Source organism: Artibeus jamaicensis, unplaced genomic scaffold (genome assembly GCF_021234435.1).
Source record: "Artibeus jamaicensis isolate MK-2021 breed Jamaican fruit bat unplaced genomic scaffold, CSHL_Jam_final scaffold_537, whole genome shotgun sequence".
Classification (NCBI taxonomy): domain Eukaryota; kingdom Metazoa; phylum Chordata; class Mammalia; order Chiroptera; family Phyllostomidae; genus Artibeus; species Artibeus jamaicensis.
In genome coordinates this window covers 39,656,948-39,678,284 of record NW_026522047.1, presented here as the reverse complement: position 1 = coordinate 39,678,284, position 21,337 = coordinate 39,656,948, and the positions used below count along the sequence as shown (strand labels likewise).

The 21,337-nt window shown below is 56.1% G+C and overlaps 1 protein-coding gene across 2 annotated transcripts; it reads left to right on the top strand.

The window, feature by feature from the left end:
- The first annotated feature begins 139 nt into the window (after nt 1–139).
- On the top strand, nt 140–19,185 carry EFNA2 (ephrin A2). Of its 2 annotated transcripts, XM_037138414.2 has the most exons (5): nt 140–6,232; nt 15,396–15,709; nt 16,775–16,817; nt 17,164–17,229; nt 17,819–17,909. In XM_037138414.2, exons 1-5 carry the CDS (start codon nt 6,090–6,092, stop codon nt 17,820–17,822), a joined length of 570 nt encoding a protein of 189 aa, XP_036994309.2. In that variant the 5' UTR covers nt 140–6,089; the 3' UTR covers nt 17,823–17,909. The 2 variants fall into 2 exon arrangements, with proteins under 2 accessions (XP_036994309.2, XP_036994299.1); XM_037138404.2 differs by lacking the exon at nt 16,775–16,817 and having other exon boundaries at nt 17,819–19,185.
- The last annotated feature ends 2,152 nt before the right edge of the window (nt 19,186–21,337 follow it).

The following is a 21,337-nucleotide window of genomic DNA, read 5'->3' as shown; positions in this document are numbered from 1 at the left end:
CCTGGCATTCTGGCTCACAAGCAGGGTGGATAGCAGAACAGAGCTTGATTCAGTCTTGGCTTTTCTTACCTGTGACCATGCTGGGTTTCTTTGGTCTTGTCCCCAGCTGTCCAGAGGGCACAAGGAGGAGTTCTATGAAGCAGACAGAGAAATGGGGGGACTTCCAAGTCATTGCCTCTGGACCTACTCTACCAAAGGCCCTGTATAAGAACCCTTCTGTGTTTCCTTCAGTCTAGGGCCCTTAAAGGTCATATTCTCTGGGATATTTGCCTCACCCCATTCACACCACCAGCACCTTTGGGTCTGTAGTGTATGGGGTCTGGAGCTTCCTGAAGCCTCAGGAACCCTGTGCGCTACCATGCCCTATCCCTGTCAGCCTCATTGACCCAGGCACCCAACTTCATTCCTGGTGAGAGTCAAGGGGTTCCTCTGTGGGCTTTGTTTTTCCTTCAAGTCACTATGTCTGCACAGAGTCCAGCTCTGTCACCCCTGCCCACTGTAAATGATCCTGGAGAGTTGGGGTGAGGGGGCGGCCAAGGAGAAGGGCTGGCCTCTGGCAGCCCCACAACCTGAGGCCTTCCCCCCAGGCCCCTGGCCAGAGCCACCATGGCCATGTCATTAGGGAGAGCAGCCACTAGGTGGTAGCCTTGTGCTGCCTGGCCTCTGCCCCACTAGCCTGCTGTGCCCTGGCGTAGCCTGGGCTCAGCCACTTGTACAGGTGGGGAAATAGATCCATCTGGAAGCCTTGTTTTTCATGCCTACTCCTGAGCCTCACCTTGTTCCCATGTCCACTGTGGGATGGGCCAAGCCTGCTGCCCATTTGGGATTCATCAGCCTCCTGGGCCTGTCCTGCTCAGCCCCACTGACCCTCCTCACTAGAGCTGAGCCTGGGTCCCTGCCTGCTGCCATCTCTGCCAGTCAGTTCATCACTCCTCTCTCCATCTCTGGTCCTTTGAGCTGATCCCCAGTTGGCTTCCTTGGGCATCTCTATCTACGCCTCCTAACTCTCTTCACATTTCTATTTCCCTTTCCCCTCCACCCTCAGGAAGTTTTTTCTCCATGACTGCTTCCTGCCCACCCCCACCACCATTCTTTGGGAGGGTCCTATACTGAGGGACCAGTAGATCCTCCAGGGAAGGTTGAAGACATTAGGCTAGAGTCCCCTGGAGGCCCCAGATGTCACACCCCCTGCTTTTTGGGCTCTGGCTCTTCCCTCCCTATCTGTCCCCACCCCTCTCCACACATCTCTGTCTTTCTCCACTTCTAAGCCCCTGCCTGCCTCCCTGTTTGTGTCTCTATATCTGCATAGCCTCCCACTTGGTCTCCTTTCGTTTCAGTCTGTCTCTGCTCTCTAGCTCTCTCCCTGTCTGAACCACTGGGACACGCTTTTTTTTTTTTAAATAAATTTTTTTTTAGATTTTTATTTATCTTTAGAAGGGAAGGGAAGGAGAGAGGGAGAGAAACATCAATATATGGTTGCTTCTCGTGCATCCCCTGCTGGGAACCAGCCTGCAACCCAGGCATGTGCCCTGACTGGGAACCGAACCACAATTGTTTGGTTCACAGGCCCATGCTCAATCCACTGAGCTACACCAGCCAGGGCTGGGACATGCTTTTAACAGGTACACAGAAACCATGTGGGTTCCCCCACTCTGTGATCTGTGCCCCTCTCCCACAGCTCTGAGAAATTTCTTGAGCTTCAAAAGGCACATTAATTACTCTGATGAGGTCAGGAGAGACCCCACGCCTGCCATCCGGAGCCGAGAACACACTATATGCCCTCCAGCCTGGCTGCCTCCTGCCCACCCTGTGGGGCGGGGTGGGGTGCCCCTTGCTTCCAGGCCCCGGCACCTGTCAGTGCCTGCCAGCCGCACTGCACACCCCCTGCATTAGTTAGTGTAGAGTAATTGGCAGCCCCTCCAAGGTTAATGCAATATTAGCAGGAAGTTCTCAGTGGCTAAAAGCTGAAAGAGGGTCCTGTCAGCACAAGATGAAAGGCCCAGGTCTGGTGGCTTGAGGGCCCGTGTGTGTGCATACATTTGAGCATGGAGGGGCTTCTAGCATTCTTCCACCTCTCACACTCACAGGGACACGTAGCGTGTGCCATGGACTATCACACATGACACACATGCTGACATACCACCTCTAACAGACCCCAAGCCGGAGCCAGACTGGGATGTGCAGTGCATGGCCTGGCCCCCTTGAGGCCCCTCTCAGTACCTCCACCACCTTCCCCCACACATGTCCACTGAATATGCAGCAAACCTGTCCCCTCAGCCGTGGGTAGGTTGGAGTGTCCAGCTCCTGGTTGACCACTAAATGGCTTCTCCATCTTGGGAATGTGGACAAGTGGGAGCTGGATACTTCAGGCTCATTAAAGGGGTGGCTTGTGGCCGGCTGTCTCAGGCCAGTGCCTGGTGGTAGTTAATTTGTCTTCCAGGAGGTGGGGGTTCTGCTGGCTCTGATGTGTGCTCCCTAGGATATGGCCCCTGCATCCAGTAGGGCCACATCCCTCTCACCTGGTCTTAGCAAGTGATGCTGCTGTGCCCTCCTGGGGTTCCCAGGACAGAAGTCCTCTCTGATCCCCCATCCTCTCAGGTGGCTCGTCTCATCCTTCCTGGAGGAGTCTGAGCTGCCATACAACCCCCCCCCACACACACACACCAATGATGTCCTGTCTCAGGCAGGTGTGGCTGTGCAGGTGCACCTGGAGCTGTGCTACCCAGCATAGCAGTCACATGTGATTGTTTACATTTACACTCAGAGTGAAATTAAAAGTCCTACTCCTGGTTGCACTGGCCACATTCCATGTGTGCAGTAGCCACCTGGAGCTTGGGACACGTATGTGACAGCAAAGATCTGGAATGTTTTGGTCCTCCAGAGAAGTCTAGCCCCAAACTGGCAGGTGGTGTCTATGGAGGACTGCTCTCTGTCCAGGCCTGGGGCTGGGAGGGTCAGAAGGAAAGAGGGAGGGTAAGGGGGAGAAGGAAACTAGCAGGGATATGGGGCCCATTCAGTTTCTAGACTTTGCAATTGCAGGAATCTTAGGTTTGGGCTGTTTCAAGGGCCTGGGTGGACACAAGGGTGGGAAGTTTCATTTATCAGCAAGACAAAGGGATACAGTTTATCCTCAGTGACAGAAACCAACAGCCCCCCAACCTCAAGGAACTCTTGACCTCTCCACCCCAGGTGCTCAGCCTGCTGAGGCCCCGCCACCCTTCTCTGTCAGAAACCTGCCTGGCTGAGCTGGGCACCTAAAGACCAGTGGAGCCAGAGTACGCTGTGGATTTAATACAATGTATTCTGTAATGAGAAGTTTATTCCCACATAGTTTTAGTCTGCATGGTGCTGTGGCCTTTGGAGGCCAAGGGTGCTGGACACTGATCCCCACCCTGGGGACCTATCCTGTGTATTGGATGGCAGGTGATGGATTGTGGCTGCTGGGTAGCAGGTCAACTGTCAGTGTGTGCTGGACTGGGGTAAGTGGGTGGCTGGTACTGGGTGTTGAGCCAGGGGTGCCGAGCACAGGCTAGGGACCAGATCTGGGACTGGCTGGGTCAAGGTCCTTCCTGAGTCTAGGGCACACCCTTGAGCCCAAGAGTGTAGACCTAGGTGGATGGGGATAGACTCTCATCAGAAATCCTGTCCTGAGCCTGGGGCTGATAGAGGACCCTGGATGACCCCTGACCCTGACTGAGCATTAAACCCAAGACTTAAACCCTGTCCCCAGAATGATCCTGAGGTCCATCTCTTGAGTCCAGAGGAAGCTTACTCCAGAATGATCCCTGCTCCCAGCTGATGCCCTGTCTGCTGAGGCTGGAGGCTTTGACAGCCCCCAACCCTGGGAGGGGACAGGTGCCCATAGCTTGCCCTGGCTGGGCAGGGGTCCCCATGAGCATCTGGTCAGGTATTCCTGTGCCTCCACCCCTCCCTCCTGTGCCGTGCCTGAGGTCCAGGCCTCACAGCTGCCCAGCGCTGCCTCCACCCCCAGGCGCTCCCAGGTGAAGAGATCGAGTGGGGGACACATGCTTTTGTTCCTGTCCGTGCTCTAGCTCTGACCTTGAGAGAGACAAGAACAGAAGGAAAACGGAGCTTCAGCTGAAATCCACTCAGCGGCAGTGGTAGCTCTCGCAGAGGTGGCTTGCGCTTTGCCTTGGTGGTCCCTGCATGCCGATGAGCCAGCACAAGGCGGGCCTTTTTGGAGTAGGTCCTCTCTGCCCCGGTGCCCTGCCCACTTTCCTGCACAAGTCCAATCCCACTGGGTTTGACAGGAAGCCCCGCTGCATCTGCGAGATTCAATAAAGTAGAAGGGTTCTCTTCCAACAGCATAGGAGGCTTCTGGAGGGGTCCCCTTTGCCAAGCAGGTTAGTGGGCTGGGCCAGGCACTTCCTGTGCTTGGGTTCAGCCACCACATCCCTGCTTAGGAAGTAGCTGTCTCTCTGCCCCCCGAAGAGCCAGCTAACTAGCTGGGTGGTTAGCCCAGGGGTGTCCAGAGAGTTTGTCTGAAGGCCCTGCCAGGTGCACTGGGCCAGTTCGGGGCCTCCAGGCTTTCCCCAGCCACTACTTGTAGGCAAGTTCCTGCCTCCTCAGAGTCATTGGGCCAGCCTTGGGATGGGCAACTGCAGTTGGGTCAGAGGACAGGACCCACAAGCCAGAACAGACTGAGCTGATTTCCCTAGAGGTCAGAGGACTGAGAAACTTATCCTGTGGGGAGGAGGGGCATAGGGTGGGACAGGCCTTGAAGGAGGAACAGAATTTTAATGAGAAGGGGAGGGGAGGGACTCCAGGTACAGCAAGCCAAGGTGGGAAGTGGAGTTATAGAGAAGCTCAAGGGCCACGTGACGTACCCACAACATAACAGAGGTGTGTGTCTGGGGTGGGTCTTGGCCAAAGATTAGTTTGCCCATTTCTGGCCTCTCACGGACCTTAGCAGGAGCTTCAACTATCCATCACTTGGGAAACTTCCAGTGCAAGTGCTCTGGACTCTGGACCCTGCAGCGGACCTTAGCCAGGGAAGCAAGCCCAGCAAAATGGAACCTGGCTGGGCACCATCAGTATTTTCCAGCTAGTACTCAGTGACAGCTTACCTCCATGAGCTCAGTCTCATCAGGGGGCTGTGGTGTAAATGAAGACAACTAGAAGTCAGCCCTGCAGGAATGCTCACTCTGAGCCCACTCCAGGCCCTCTGCCTGAACGCCCTTCCTATTCTCCCCTTGCCAGACTTCCCCTATGTGTTGACTTACTTGCTGAAGGTATCAAGGTGGGGACTACTGTTCCATTTCCCAGATGAGAAGATGGAGGTCAGGAGGGATGTGACTGTCCTGGGGGCTCCCAGGGGAGCTGTAGTGGACTTTAGTCAGCCCAACTTACAAGTCTCCACCAGGTGGGACCGGAGAGGCCAAGTTGGCTTGGCACAGTTTAGGATTTGGGATCGGGGCATTGAGTTAGCTCAGTCTGGTTCATTTGGGTTTAAATGCCCAGGTGCGATGGGGGTGAGTCATCTATAACTCCTGCTCCTGGAACTGCCAGGCTCTGCAGAGGGGCTTGGTGGCCTGAATGGAGGGGACAGAGAGGAACTCGGAACCTCGGTCAGGGCCACGTGATAATGATGGGATGGCAGGGGCAGGACCCTTGGGGTCTAGGCAGCCCGACGTGGACCGGACCGGACGCTTTAGCTGGGGCAGGGGGCGCGGTTGAAGCAGCAGCCCCCGCCCACCCCCGCTTGGCCGGGGCACGGCAGGAGGGGGCGCCCGCGGCCCTCCCGGCGCTTGGGAGGGACAAAGGCCGGAGCCCCGGCCCCTCTTCAGTGGGTGCGGTGGCGGCCCGCGCTCCCAGAGTCCCTGCGGCTGGGCCGGCGCCCGGGGCGACCCCGGCGCCCAGCCCATCGCCGCCTGACTTTTCGGCGCCGGAGGTCGCGCGCCCAGGAGGGGGCGGCCGGGGATCTCCAAGCGTAGGAGCTCCCTCCTCCCGCCCGCCCTGCTCCCGCCTGCTCAGTGGTGGTGGTGGCGGCGGCGGCGGTGGTGGCGGAGGAGGAGGTGGAGACGGCTGGCAGGCGGTGGCCAGGCGAGCGCGGCGGCCGGACCCGGGCCATGGCGCCCGCGCAGCGCCCACTGCTGCCAGTGCTACTGCTGCTGCTTCTGCCACCGCCGTCGCCACCCTTAGCGCGCGCGGAGGACGCCACCCGAGCCAACTCGGACCGCTACGCTGTCTACTGGAACCGCAGCAACCCCAGGTGAGTGCGGGTGGGGACGGGGTGCCGAGGGAACCTGGATGTCCCCCGTCCTGGCCCGGCCTCCCCGCCCGGAGCTCCTAGCGTCCTCCAAGCGCGCTGCTTCCGGAGTGGGGGTGCCCGGTCCTGCAGGAGCCCCCAGGGAGTCCTGGCCCCACCGGAGTTTGGGGGACTCATACTCCTTTTGTATTCTCCTTCCTGGGTGCCCCCCTGTCATGCAGTCTTGGAGGACTTGTGCCCACATGCCCCAGAGTGCTGCCATCCCCAGGAGTTTGGGGATCCCCTCTGGCACCCTCAGAAGCCATGCAGCCCTAAGTTCCCTTTCGGACTTGGGGGATCCCTTCCTTGGGCCTCTCCAGGGAACCTCCTCTCGGGGTTGGTGGGGATCCCTGGGGACCTCACTACTGAGCTGTGCCTGGAGATGGGGGACTGTGTCCCTTCTCCCCAGGGTCCACAGACATGTCCTGCCAGCAGGTCCCCAGAATAACTTGAGGAAGTTGGAATATCCCTCCCCACTGACCCGCCTTCCACTTTCCCTCTAGGTTTCTGTGCAGTGCTTTGTAGGAACGGGGAGACTGAGGTACCTAGGGAACTAGGGATAAGTCCCCAGTCTTGATTTGGTGGTACCCTCACCCATCCTAGCTCTGATGGGGAAACTGAGGGGCAGAAAGGATGAGCAACTCGCTCAAGGTCATGGCAAGGGAACAGAACTGGGCTAGGGACCCAGGTGGCCTCGTGCCCAGCCTGCCTGTGTGCCAGCGCCTGCCTGCCTGCACAGCCTCCTCAGTGCTGGGCGCTGAGTACAATTTGGGGAGCAGCAAAAGCCCCTGTTAGACGAAGTGAGAAAAGTTTGCTGGTGACTGACCACATTCTGGACATCAGCAGAAGCCTCCAGGCCATCCCTGGGTCTTGAAGGCCAGAGTGGGCTGGGGGTCCCATGGGAGATAGGGCTCTGAGGTCCTGTGGCTTTATTGTCAGTGCCAGCACACGGGGTCACACGGCTCTCCTGAGGTAGCCGGGCTGCAAACAGGGTCTTAGGCAGATGGCCTTCCAGCTCCTAGCGCCTCTGCCACTGATCACTTTCTCTTCTTTTCTAAGCCCTGCCGAGTGCCCTTCTAAGCCTGCTGTTCCTCCACTGTCTTCTGCTGTCCTCAGTCCTTGGGCCAAAAGTTGTATAAACGGCAGTCTTTGAGGCAGTCTGTGGGACAAGGGTGGCCAGTGTCCGCCATGGGGGCAGGGAGCATGTCCAGACACTCCCAGTTACCCAGCTGTGGGGTCAGACCCCGGGGCCCAAGACAGAGATCCCATGCCAAGGAAGGCCACCTTAGTGCTGGTCCCCTTGCTGCTAGCCCTGCTGGTCACATGTGGATTTGATTAAGGCTCTTCCCTGTAGCCGGCTGAGCAGGGAGCCCAGCGGGCAGTGCTTCCCAGCCCAAGTTTTTGGTTTCAGCTCCAAAATTCCTGTCCCTGTCATGGCCTGTCCTTTGTTCTAGCAAATGCCAAACAAATGTGGAACTGGGACGGAAGGGGGTCTCTGGGACAGCCCTCTGCCCCACCTGCCACAGGACTGTGCTGCTGGCAGGATCCTGACAGGAAAAGAGGGCATCCAGTCTTGGCTGTGCTACCGCACAGCCACCTCCTGTTGATGGCCTGCTCTGACCTGCTGCCTGAGGGATGGCCTTCCTGGTCTGGAGCAGACCCTGACCCATACACCTTTCTCACCTCCTCTTCTTCCTCCTGCCCGGGGCATCTCAGGTGGGGGGTGACTCCCCCAAAATCTTGTCATAGGGGTGGGGGTTGAGTGGATGTGGGCTCTACTCATTCTGAGGTTGGGGGGGTTCTGCCAAAGAGGGCCTTGATGCCCGGGACCCTTTGGGAGGTTGAGTGTTCAGGGAGGGCTGAACTAGAGCCTGTGCCCGGTGCTAAGGTGTCTCAGGCACAGGTGGAGGGGTGGTGTTCGGCCTCAGGGTTTGAGGGCAACTGGTACAGGGACTGTGGCCCAGGGAGAGGTACAGGGTGAGGGACAGGCCTGAGACATGAGGTGGTTTCAGGGATGGACATGAGAGATAGGCCAGATTGGGGAGAGACAGCTGTGGGGCCAAATCAGAGAGATCAGTGGTGGTAGCAGGCTGGGGAAACCCAGACATAAGAGGGGTGGTTGGTGAGCCCAAGTGGCACACACACGGCTCTGTGAGGAAGGGGACTCAGGTAGAGCTTGGCAGCTTGAGTCAAGGACAGACAGAGAGAGGAGAAGAGAGGAGCCCAAGGGGTGGCTGTGCTCAGATGGGGACGGACAGGCACCCTTGCGTGGCTGGGCGTTGTGCTTAGCTGCACCGAGGTAGTAAGTGTATGGCTGTTCCCAAATTATGTCCTCCCGATGTGCAGATCATTTCCTGAGGCCTGTGGACTTCGTCAAAGAGGGAGCCCCATACCCACTTCCATGCTGTCATTGGGAGGCACCCTGTTGCCAGTCCAGCCACCCTCCTGGGCACCCCCATCAGCTGCTGTCCATCTCCAGGCTGCCCACTGGGCATCACTGGGCCAGGTTCCTGGGCCAGCTGCCCTTACCTGGCCTGGCCGCTGGCCAAGTGTGGGGCTGCACATGCACTTGTGCTCATGGGGGCCGTGGGGTGTGTCTGTGTGTGTCGGCGCACGTTCTTGTCTCTGACATTTGGGGTCCTGGGGACCTTGGGAGGTGCATGCCTGTGTGTGTGGTGCATACACTGGTTTGTGTGGTAGAGTGACACATATGCGTACATATGCACGGCACCCCTGACGTCTTTACACGTGTCCTCGTGATTATGCCTGGAGTGCATGCATGTGGAGAGTGTAACACATTCGCAGGAGCATGTTTGTGTGTGGAATGTGTGTGGTGTCTAGGGATGCATGTGTGTACCTGCACCTTCATATCTGTGCATGGGGAGAATATGTGTGTCCCTGTGGGGGTACACACGTGTGTCTTTAGCATGTCTGGAGAATTCTTGTGTCTGCATGTACAGCCTGGCTTGGCTGCCCCAGGGCCTCACTGATGGTGACACACAGTCTACCTTCCTTGTTCACCCTTTGCCTCCTTCTTGGGCCAGGTGGGTCCCTGCTGGGAGATGTGTCCAGACCCCCTGGACCCTGTGCTGCCTGTTTTGCAGAGGGGCCACTGTTGTGCAGAGTAGGCACCATGCGGGGTGCCTGCCAGCCCTCAGACTCCCCACCCAACAAGATCACCGCAGTCAAAGTGGACCCAGCTGTGCTGACCCGGATGGGGACTCTGGGCTTGGCACCTACCCCCACCAGGCATCTTGGGCTCTAGCCTCCCACGGCCCTCCATCGGCCTGATTGCTCATGGGGGGCGGTAGTGGTGACCGAGTTTCCTCTCAGATAATCTGGCAGGAAAATGGGGCTTTGAGAAGGATGTTCCTGTGGTATAGGTGTGGGGCCTCTGTTCCTGTCCCATCCCTTCCAGCCTTGCCTGGGCCTCTGAGGGTGGCAGCTTTAAAGGGGTAATGCTATGTTTTGTCACAGGAGGCTTTTTGCTTTGTTTGAAAGCAGCTCTTCCACTCGGCTTGTGGGGCTTAGAGAGTGAGACCTGGTGGCTCTGGTGACTTGGAGCAAGAAAGGGAGGTGCCCTGGCTGGTGTGGCTCAGTGGATTGAGCACCAGCTTGCCGAGGGAAAGGTCGCCGTTTCAATTCCCAGTCAGGGCACAGGCCTGGGTTGGGAGTTTGTAAGAGGTAACCAGTCTACATTTCTCTCACATAGCGATGCTTCTCTCTCCTCCCTTTTTCCTTCCCTTCCCCTCTCTCTAAAAATAAAAATAAATAAAATCTTAAAAAAAAAAACAAAAAAGAAGATGGGGTCCAGGAGGTCATGGGAGGGCCTGGACTTGGAATTGTGGGTCCTGAAACCCTGGGTGTGGTCTCAGGCAAGCGGCCTGGTTGCTCTAAACCTATGTCTTTTCTGTGAAGTGAGGGGGGGCAGGCTGTGCCCCTGGGCAGATGGCAGCAGGACTCCCAGGGGCAGAGAGCCCTCCCAAAGAGGGGGGAAAAGGAGCCAGCTCCCGTGGGCAAGAATAGGTTCCTCCAGGGCTTCAAATCCATAGTGACAGTGACATTCCAGGGTGGGTATGGCAGGACTGGGGGACAGGGATTGCTGAATGGGGCAGTTCCAAGACTGCCCACCTGCTGGGGACCTGGGTCCCCCCATTTGGATCTGAGCTAGGGTGCAAATGATTCCTGTGGTCTGGTAAGCAGGTGGGTCCTCCTGTCCCCAGCCTTCATCCCTCCCCATCATAGACAACCCTGGGTGGTCTCAGCAGAGGGAGACCCAGGATCTGGGATGGAGGATCCAGGCCAACAGAAGACACTGATGGAGTTGGCCTCTACCTGCCGGGGAGCTGCGCTGGGGAGGGGGCTGGCATATCCCACCTTTGGGTCTCCCTGAGGATGTTCTCTCCAGGATTACAAGTCCCTCAGGGCATGGGTGGAGGTGGCAGTGTCCTGGGGGCAGCAGCCCCCTTAATGGGGGTGTGGAGGCAGTGATTTCCTCCCATGGGCCTTCTGCAGCCCCTGCACCGGGCCAGGCTGGATGGAGGTCCCACCCCATCAGTCAGGTTTTCTCTATGACACCCCCTTTCCCCTTCCCTCCACTTCAGGAAGTGCCCCATGGTGTCCCGGTAGGATTTTTCTCTTCAGGAAGTGGGTCCAGAGGGAGGGTTGGAATGTGTCTTCTACTCACCAGGTGAGCCCTGTGTGGTGGGAGGAAAAGGGGCCAAGTTCCCACCATGCTGTTCCATCCTAGGTTGGCATGTGAGCACAAAACCTATTGGGGATTTTGTTTTCACCTCAACCAGACTTTGAACTCATGGCCAGTCAAACCCCACTGCAGGTGCACCCCACACCTGACTATTATGGACACTCGGCCCCATGCCTTGATCTTCCTGTCAACCTGAGGATATTGGCTTTGAGGGGCTCCAGTCACCACATGGGCCAAGTTGCCCTCTCCCCCAGCCCACCACCCAGCCATGCAGCCTTCTAACCCACCCATTTTGTGGGTCAGGTGCCCCATTGTGCTTCCATTTCACAGACCCAGAGTGAGTGAGTCAAGCAAGGCCATGGGGAAGCCAGGCACAACTGGGTGTTGCCCCTCTCCTAGAGGCAGCCAGATCTGGGGCTAGCCAGGGAGTGTCACAGACACTGTGCATTCTGGGGACAGAGTGGGGGTGTCCAGACAGGCCTGTGGACAGTGCATCTGCACCATGTCTTACTGAGACTAAGGCCCCTCACTGATTCTGACTCCGTGCCCCTTTCCCACCTTTGCACCTACCATGTCCCTTCTTTTTCCTCTTGCTTTAGCTCTGGGGCCCCTGCATTCATTGTATCTCCTGTACCCACAAGACCATACCTATCCTTTCCAACCCTGCACTAATTTGGGGCCCTAATTTTCCCCGAGGTCCTACCCAGTCCTCACTTCCTGGTGTCCAGGCCTCAGATGGGGAAATACCTTCTCAGGCCCTCAAAACCCTGGGGGTAGGCACTAAGGCCTCAGGGGCCTCTCTTGGGGCAGCAGGGACAAGTAGGCTGTGACCCACTAGGGTGCAGGATAGGTGCCCAGGGCCCTGGCCTGCTGCCCACCCCCCAGTGCCTCACTTTCCAGTCTTGGAAGCCCCCACATCTGTTTTGGGTGAGATTCCCTAATTAGTTGCTTTGCTATTGGCTCCTAATGATGACAGTTTGGCCAATTGGAGCTAATTAGCCATTTGCCTGATGATTGCAGGGGGCGGGTGGCTGGCAATGTTGGGGTGGCTGTGAAGGGCAGGTCAGGGAGCCCTGATGGGTGAGGGATCGTGGGGCTGGGAGGACTACCTGGAGGAGCATACTTTGGCAGGGCGATCAAGATGGGGGCAGAGGTGTGGCTGGTGGAAGTAGGGGAGGGAGCAGAAAGTCTGAAAGCCTCAAGAGCCCACTGTCTGGGAAAGACCCTAAGTCAGTCACTAACCCCTTAGTGAGAATTTCCATCTCTGTCTGCTGCAAAAGGAGAGTATTTGCATATCAGGCTAAGGCCCAGATGGAGGAAATGAAGGCTTTGTCTTGCTTGTGCCAGAGTTACCAGGCACCAGGCTCCCTTTGGGGGTTGGCCTGTCCACACAGGCAGGAGCAGAGGTGCTCGCCCTGGCTTGATAGCCAACTTGGCACCGGGAATGCCGACACAGCAAGGCCATTGCTATTTTAGAGCCAGGAAGGGGAAAAAATGGTCCGCTTAAGTAGCCAGAGTACTGGTAGGGGGTGGGGGGCTTCTCCTGGGACACGCCTGCCTGGAGTCCTCTCTTTCCCACATAGGGGCCACTGTTTGCTCCCCAAGACTCTAACACCTTGAATCATTGGCCTTTGTTTGATCTACCAACATGTATTAAGTGCCATTGTATATAGGACTTGTGTTAGTCACAGGGAAGGGGCAGAGAAGGAGGCTGACCCCCATGGTTAGGAGGGCAGACAGTAGATTACGTGGAGGTAGAACTGATGATATTGTAATAACATATATGATAAGGAGGCTGGGAAAAGCATTCAGGCACAGGGAAGAGCATGTGCAAAGGCCCTGGGTGGGAACAGGAACAGCCGGGAAGCTGGTGTGGCTGGAAGGCAGGCAGAGGGTGATGAGGGTGGGGGGTGTCGGGGCCACATGGGGCCTTGTGGGCCTGGGAGGACTGTGGGGTTATTTTTAAGAAAAGATTTTATTTATTTATTTTTAGAGAGAGGGGAAGGGAAGGAAAAAGAGGGGAAGAAACACTGATGTGTGGTTGCCTCTTGTGTGCTCCCTTCTAGGGACCTGGCCTGCAACCCAGGCATGTGCCCTGAGTGGTAGTTGAACCAGTAACCCTTTGGTTTGCAGGCCGGCACTCAATCCATTGAGCCACACCAGCCAGGGTAGAACCGTGGGTTTTATTCTGAGCGATGGGGAGGGTTTTGAGCCATTAGATCACAGAGTCTGACTCATATTCAGAAAAGCAAGCCCTGGATTTTGGAAGGACAGAAGACTGACGGGCCTGGTGGGGCACAGATGTCCAGTCTCTGAGCCAGCAAAGTGTCCTTGGTCTCTGATGCTTTTCAGAAGGTGAAGGGAGAATGATGGTGGCAGCTGGTGCAGGGGAGGCAGGTGTAATGGGGCACACAGGCAGAGGTGGAGGGGGAAGAAAGGAGCATGCTGTGGCCCCACCTTCCTGAGTCCATTGTGGTCTCAAAACAGTCCTGTAGAGAGCCAGGCTGTCAATGGGGTTTTCAGTGGGGCTGGGAAGGAGCAAAAATGACTTTTCAAAAAGCCTGGAATAGTCTCCGCACTCATCAGTTGTAAGGGGCTGGAGGGTATGGGCCATCACTGAGACACCCATGCCCGGCCAGTCTTGGGCAGCCTGAGGGTTGGACAGAGTGAGTGCAAGGCTGACCCTGGCCCCAGCCTGACGCTCACTTCCTGAGTCTTGTTTCCAGACACATTAATTCTATTAAAAAACCCTCCTACCTCTTTGGGGGCGGAATGAGCTCCCCATCCCTGGATAAACCCAGCAGAATGGAAAGGGGCTTGAGGAGAATCTGCTCCCTTCAGCTCCCAGAACTGAAATTCTACGTGCTGTGATCTTAGCTACAGACTCAAAATCACTGCTGTAGTGATGAATAGGAAAACGGTACAAGTGATCAGGGTCTTCTGCTTGCCTCATTCCTGCCGGTCCCAGGGGCCCTGGTGCAGCATCTCTGGGGCTGCAGGAGGCCAGCCTCTGCCATCTGGTAATCCCTCTGCCCCCTCAGGTGCCGGCTGTGCCAATTACTGCTCCAGGCATGGGGACCCTCCGAGCTCCCTCCCACGGGCTGAGGCTGCTGGCAGGATGGGTACAGAGACAGAGGCAAGGCTGGGATCCCAGCAGCCTGTGCCCTCCCTGCTACCTACCCTGGCGAGGTCTCAGTTTCCCTGCCTGTACGGGAAGGGAGGAGAATACAGGGGCTGCATGGCAGAGCCTACTCTGCAAGCCTGGATGCTTAGGCCTTTTATGTGCTAATAAGCCCCTCTGGGGAGCCCCCCCTTGTCCCCCCTCAGTCCAGGCCGCATTAACAAGACAGGGACCCAGGAGACCATGTCCAGAAGATCTAAAGGCTCCTGGCGCTGTAACCCGAGGCGGTGATGGAAGGGGAGCTGCCAGCTGACCTCCATCTTCCCAAAACAAGGCTGGGTCAGGGCTCCCCCAGGAAGGGGCTCAGCTGCATGACAGTCTAAAGGAACCTCCCTGGCAAAGGCTGGGAGTCAGGGCTGGGGGGGGTAGGGATGTCATGGGCGGGGGGAATGTGGTGGAGTGACCAAGAGCTTGGGGGAGAATTGCCGGATTCCTGAGGCTCCTGAGGAAGGACAGTGAGGCGAACTTGCTGGGGTGACACAGGATGGAAGGGGTGGAGCTGCGGTTGAACCCAGGACACTGAGCTAGAGCGAGGGAGTGACTGAGGCGTTCTTTCGGAGCCTTGTCACATGGGGGGGAAGGATAGTGGAGGCAGAGCTTGCCTCGGAGGCTGGAACTCCAGGCGTATGTCACCACGCCACCTTGGGCCTTCTTGGCAGGCGGATCTGGAGAAGGAAAGCTAAGACTGTATGTGATGGGCAGGATAAGGGGCCGCCTGGAGGTGGGGACACAGAAGTCAAGCTGTAATAATGTTTCTGGAGAAGGACTTCCTGGTGGGGCAACAGCTTGTTCGAAGCCTGTTTGTTTAAGAGGGGCCCACATGCTGGGCCTGGGGGTAGGGAGGCGGCTCGGAATCACGTGGTACCAGTCGTGTGCATGTTACCCAGAGTACCTGGTGGCAGTCACTCTTTTCTAGCTCCCATCGTGTTGTGGGCCAGAGGCCCAGGTGCTTACCAGCTGACTGTTTTGCTGAGCCTGCGACCTGGGGGTGGTGGTGAGTGCCAGGCACGGGACCGTGGACTCTCACCCTCGAATCTCTCCTAGCATCTGCCCAGCCTCCTAAAACTGCCCTCCGCCATGTGCTGACCACACCCCCACATAGACCCTTCACGTTTTCCATCCCTCACCCTGCCCTGCTTTGGCCCCTCCTGTTACACGTTCGGGACCCGGCTCCCTCCTCGACAGCTGGCTCCGCCCCCGAGTGGGCTCGGCTTTGCGCTGACCGCTGGTCCCTCTCCCAGGTTTCACGCGGATGCAGCGGATGACAGTGGGGGTTACACGGTGGAGGTGAGCATCAACGACTACCTGGACATCTATTGCCCACACTACGGGGCGCCACTGCCGCCGGTCGAGCGCATGGAGCACTACGTGCTGTACATGGTCAATGGCGAGGGCCACGCCTCCTGTGACCACCGGCAGCGCGGCTTCAAGCGCTGGGAATGCAACCAGCCCGCCGCGCCCGGGGGACCGCTCAAGTTCTCCGAGAAATTCCAGCTCTTCACACCTTTCTCGCTGGGCTTTGAGTTCCGCCCGGGCCACGAATACTACTACATCTGTGAGTGGGCGGGTGGGACTGGGAAATGAGGAGGTGGCGGGAGAGGGCGAGGTGGGGGCGGTGGATGGTAGGGCATGGTTCCATCCGGTACCTTGTCCAGCACTGGCCTCTGTCCCCAGGTCAGCCTGGGTGTTCTTATCCACCCAGCAAGCCACAGAAACCCCACTGTCAGAGTCCCCATTTTGCATGCGGGGAAAGTGAGGCTCAGATGGGCTGAGGCCACACATACGGTCTCAGCTTCAGGATCGGCCACTGGACCTCTCTGCTGTGGGGGCCAATGGCCTCACTGTCAGTCAGCCTGTCCCACACTGCGACAGGGCTGCCTACCCCCTGCAGCACTCTGGGAGGAGAATGAGGCATGGTGAGTCTGGCTGCAGAGCAGAGCTTGGTCAGAGCCAGGGGAGGGCGGAGCCCTGGTTCTGCCCAGCACCTCCTGGCCTGGGCAGGTGTCTCCTGGGCCCTGTCCCCGCCTCGCCACCCCATCCCCTGCTGCAGGGAAGGGACCCAGCTCCTCGACACTGAGGCTCCTGCTGTGTCAAATTAAACTCCACAAGGTTTTTAAAAACTTAAAAACTCCATTTCCTCCTTTTCTGCTCTACTTGGGTTTTTCCTTTTAATTCAGGGAAGAAGGGGGTGAGGGCAGAGGGAGTAGGTGTTTAAGTCCTGTAATGTAAGAAGAATTATGTTTCTTTCTACAATGGGAGTTTCATAAAGATAATTATTGTAATTAGTTGTCTTATCTCTGTGACAAATGTTATTTTTTTACATGCTCTTTATTTTCATCTCCCAAAGTGAGGGGCTTCTGGGGGCCAGAGCAGAGGTGGCAGCCAAAGACAGAGGACAGGTTGGGGGGATAGGTGGGGACAGGCCTGGCTGCAGCTCTGCGGCTGCCCACACCTATTTACAGGTGTGCACAGTGCCAGCCACCTCCCTCTGATTCATCGCTGAGCTGTGGTACCACCCCTCCAGGGCCCTTGTCACATTGGCCAGGAAGCAAGGAGCAATAACGATGGCATTTTAGGCATGAGGACCCAATATGCTTCTGTGTTCCTGTGACTTCTGCAGTGTGGCTTCCTGCAGGAGAGGTGGAACCTGCCTCTGTCCCAGGGTAACTGGCTTCTGCTGTCTCCCAGATGGAAATAATTGTTTCCCAAGTACCTACTGTGTGCCAGCTGAGATCCAGATAGGTAGTGATTGCTGACAGGCATCCAGAGAGCAGGGATTTGACCCCGTGGTGATCATTTGGTTACATGGAGATTTGAAAATCAGTTGAAAGTAAATGTATTTTTACCTGTCACCTTTGAGCCTTGCCTTATGCCGCTCCAGGGTAAGATGGAGCTACATGCAGATATGTGCCATTTCTGAGGTTAGGGTTCAGCAAAAGGGAGGGGCGGGGGACAGGTGCAGGAGGGGGCCACAGTGCCAGGATGTCTTGTCCAACTCCTCTCTTCCAGCTGCCACACCTCCCCACGCCGTGGACACACCCTGCCTGCGGCTGAAGGTTTATGTGCGGCCAACCAGTAAGTATCAAGGGAGTCGGGCAGAGTCCAGGCCCCAACCCTTGTGTCTTCACTGAGGACCCTCTGAGCAGTCAGAAGAGTCAGGGGATGGTCACAGCACAGCTCAGGGAGTCCGACCACCTCAGCAATGGCAGGCTCACTCTTGAGCCTCAGTTTTCCATCTGCAAATCAGAACATTTCAGACCTTCACAAGTGAAGATTGAAGCCTATCACAAGGCCCCTCGCTGAGGTCCCTGGGGTGTGGGTGTCAGGGAAGTTTCCTGAGACAGACTCAAGAGCCTGTGTTCTGAGCTCTTGAAACACCATAGCCACATGCAGAGGCAAAGGAGCTACTGCAGCTTTGAGACTCACCCAGGGGCCAGGGACACATTAGCTGGGTGCTGGATACTTACCTTGGTGTGCACTGGAGGCACAGCCCCAATCAAGGTAGACAGAAACCTCAGTGCCCCACAGGGAGCCGAGGTTGAGACAGTTAATGATGGTCAGGTCAGGATAAGCTCTAGGAAGCAGTGAAAAACACATGGGGGAGGGTGGCCATTTAGGGAGGGGTCTGGGCCACCGCTGACCATCCTGTCTCCATGTCCCCCAGATGAGACCCTGTACGAGGCCCCTGAGCCCATCTTCACCAGCAATAATTCGTGCAGTAACCTGGGCAGCTGCCAGCTCTTCCTCAGCACTGTCCCAGTGCTCTGGACACTCTTGGGCTCCTAGTCCTGGCCTGCAAGACACCAGCCCCACCTGGACGACCGCATCCAAGACCAAATAGAGACACCTGGCTCTCCCACAACTGGTGCTGCCCCCATCTGCAGAGGCCTGTTTGCTGGCCCCAGGACTGACCCCAGGGTCAGGGGGCGCCAACGCCTCAGACACCCGAAAGGCCGTATGTGAGCTCAGCTCCCGGCCAGGCCGTCTCATCAGGGGCCTGGAGAACCTGAGAAATTGTCAGTGATGTTGGGGGGTTTTGTTTATTTTTTCATGGTTAGCTAAGAAAGACTGGAGTTTTTAATTTAATTTATTCCTTGCTATTGCCAGTGACTTTGGGAAGGAAACAGAATGGATGAGGTGAAGGTCCTTGGCCCCCTGGGGGAAGGGGATCCCTAGTCTGGTTACTCCGTTTGTTGGGTCCTGGCTGAAGGCCACCACAGAACCCACAGTTACCCCAGGACAGGCCAGTACGAGGCAGAGGGGCAAGGCGAGACCCCTGGACTCTGAGCCCACCTCAGACTCCTGTCCCCCTAGTCCCAACCCCACCCTCCCTCGTACCTGGCAGTCATCACCCGGAGTGGAAACCCACGCTGTTACATCAGAGGCCACTGCGCTGCCCTGGCCCCTTGGACTCGCAGTTCTCCCCGCTGTCCTGCAGCCTCTCCCAGTCGTCCCTGCGTCCGAGAGGATGTTACATTTCTGTAAATAGAGCCAGCAAGTATATACTGTGATTTATTTTTACTGTATTCTTGAGGATGAACTGGACAGGTTGTTTTTTTTGGTCACACCTTCATGGGGGTTTTTATTTTCGTGGGGGTGGGGTGGACTTTTTAGAATAGAAGCTGCACTTTGCAATAAGCTTGTTCATCTGTCAGAGCCCCCTCCTCTACTCTATGACTAGTAATGTTTATAAGAAAAAAGAAAACAGGACAAAATGAAATGGGGGGTGGGAGCGCCACCAAAAAAAGGAAGTGGCCTCCCGAAGACACTTTGATGAAGCAAATGGCACATTTATACAGATTTCATATTTCTACCCTCCTTTCCTGATCTGTGTTTTATATATATTATATATAAATATATATGGTGCACAGCTGCCAGGAGACCACCAGGCATGCCAGCTGGGGGGGCTTTTGTAGGGGTTGGCATGGGCGGTGGTGTCGCCATGCCTGGAGCTAGTGATGGCACCTCCCCCTTCCCGTCACAATCAATGTTGGATTCTGTATTTTTTATAATAAAATGAGCATAAACTTGTAGGGTGTGCATCTCTGTGTGAGGGGCTTGTGACTCTCATTGCAGGAGTGCTTTGAGCTACTAATTTGGGAGTCAGGTCCCTGCTAGGGAGGGGCATCCCTAGACGGACGTCTGGGGATGATCACGATTGGTCCTTTAGTTCTCTCCATCTTTTGGGGACCAGGCTCTGCAATAAACATTTTATGGGGCACTGTAACCTTCCTTGTCACCCATGGGCCTCGATTTTCCCCTTCTGAGAAATGGGAATGGACAAACCCCCTGTGCCATAGGGTTCCCTTGGGAGGGTGGGCTGGCATTTCCCCTGGGCTGGTACTGAGTACGCAGCAGGAGTTTATTAAGTGTCCCTCCGAGCACACGACAGGTCTCTTAGGAACCAAATTCTGTGACATTTTCATTGCCCAGCTCTGCTGCTGCATGACTTAGTTTCCCTAACTGCCCCAGGCCAGGGAGGGAGGCCGGGTTGTGTCTGTCATCTCTGAATCCCTTTCCGGTTATGCACAAGGCGTGTGCCAGTGGGTTGTAGGATTCCAGGAAACTTCACCCTAGTTTAGCCCCAGGTGGAAGCACAGAGAGGCTGGGCACACCCAGTAGGGCTGAGGGTCTGGGGTCTTAGAGGCTGCTCCTGCCTTGGTTTCACCCCCCAGGACTGCAGCGTCTTGGGCACAGTTTGCCGAGAGGGAAGGCTCTCAGCTAATGAATTTGGCCTTGGCCATGCAGGGCTTGGTGACAGGGGCTGCCTCTTAATGAGGCCAGCCAACAGCACAAAGACTCCTGTGTGTCCCCCACCCGCCCCTGCCCCGTGGCAGGGGGTGGAGCGTGCACGCATGTGTGCTGCGCTCTATGAGAGAGACCAGAGTCCCCCCTCAACGGTGAGGACCCTGAAGCTCAGAGAGGGTGGAGGCCTCCCTGAGACCTCTTGCCCAAACTCCAGCTCAGCCATGGGGTCAGATGGAGCTAGAAGGAGAGAAGCAAATGCAGGGGTCATGGGGCTGAATCTTGGCAACTGACTTTGATTTTGTTATTTAAAAAAAAAAGAAAAAAAATTGAGTTATAATTCACATACCACACCATCCATCTAAGCATAATTCCACAATTTTAAATACATTCACAGGGTTGCACGATCAGCACCTCTATTCAATTTCAGAACCTTCCGTCACCCTCGAAGAGACCTATCCCCATCAGCAGTCACCCCTAGCCCCTGCCAATCCACTTCCTGTCTCTGTCCTGGGCATTTCACATAAATGGAATCACACAGAGAAGCCTTTTGTGTCTGGCTTCTCTTACCAAGCATTGTGTGTTCAGGGTCCATCCATGCTGTTGTGAGTGTCAGAGCTTCATGCCTTTTCATGGCTGAGTAATATTCCAGTGTGTGGATGGGCAAACGTTTATCTGTTCATCTGCTGAAGTATTTTTGAGTTGTTTTCACTTTTTAGTTATTATAAAGATTTTTAATAATTAGCTTGTTTTAAACTGAGATAGTGTTCAGTTTAAGGTATACATGCTGATATGATACATTTATACATTATGATATGATAACCACTTATTATTTTTGAGACAGTTTTAGCACAAAAAGTGACCTTACATGGGTAAATACAGAAATAGCTCTGTTCCTACCCCAGGGCCTTGGCACATGCTGTGCTCTCTGCCTGGTACATTACTGCCCAGCTCTTGGCTCCTTCAGATCAGGTCAGATGTCACCTCTTGACCTCCCTAGCCAAGTGGCCACTCATATCATGGCCCTGGCTGTCAAATCACTGACTCTTTATTTGTTCATCTCCCTCAGTGACTGGGAGTTCCCAGAGGTTAGGGGCCCTAACCTCTGTCTGTTGGGGCATCACTGGAACCTAGTGCCTGGCCCAGTTTCTCCTCAGGCTTGTCATTTGCCACATGTGTAGACACACACACGCACGCACACACGTGTTGCACAGCCTCAGGCATCATGTACCGCCAGAAGCATTTGGGGCCCTGGTCTTTTTGAAACCACCCCTGTTCCTCAGTGGCCACTGGTCACTCTTCAGGGGCCACCACAAACATGCAGAGTGGCCACTCACTCCCCAGGCTGCACTGTACAGAGCTGGGGACCTCGGCTGCAGCTGACACCCAGAGGCCACCTGAAGGTCCCCAGGTGGCAATTGGTATGGGGATATTGGTA

Excerpts from the sequence above, each read along its gene's own strand:
- EFNA2 (XM_037138404.2), top strand. The coding sequence starts at position 6,090 with ATGGCGCCCGCGCAGCGCCCACTGCTGCCAGTGCTACTGCTGCTGCTT. Across the intron at positions 6,233-15,395 it reads TGGAACCGCAGCAACCCCAG|GTTTCACGCGGATGCAGCGG; the intron begins GTGAGTGCGGGT and ends TCCCTCTCCCAG. Across the intron at positions 17,230-17,818 it reads GGTTTATGTGCGGCCAACCA|ATGAGACCCTGTACGAGGCC; the intron begins GTAAGTATCAAG and ends CATGTCCCCCAG.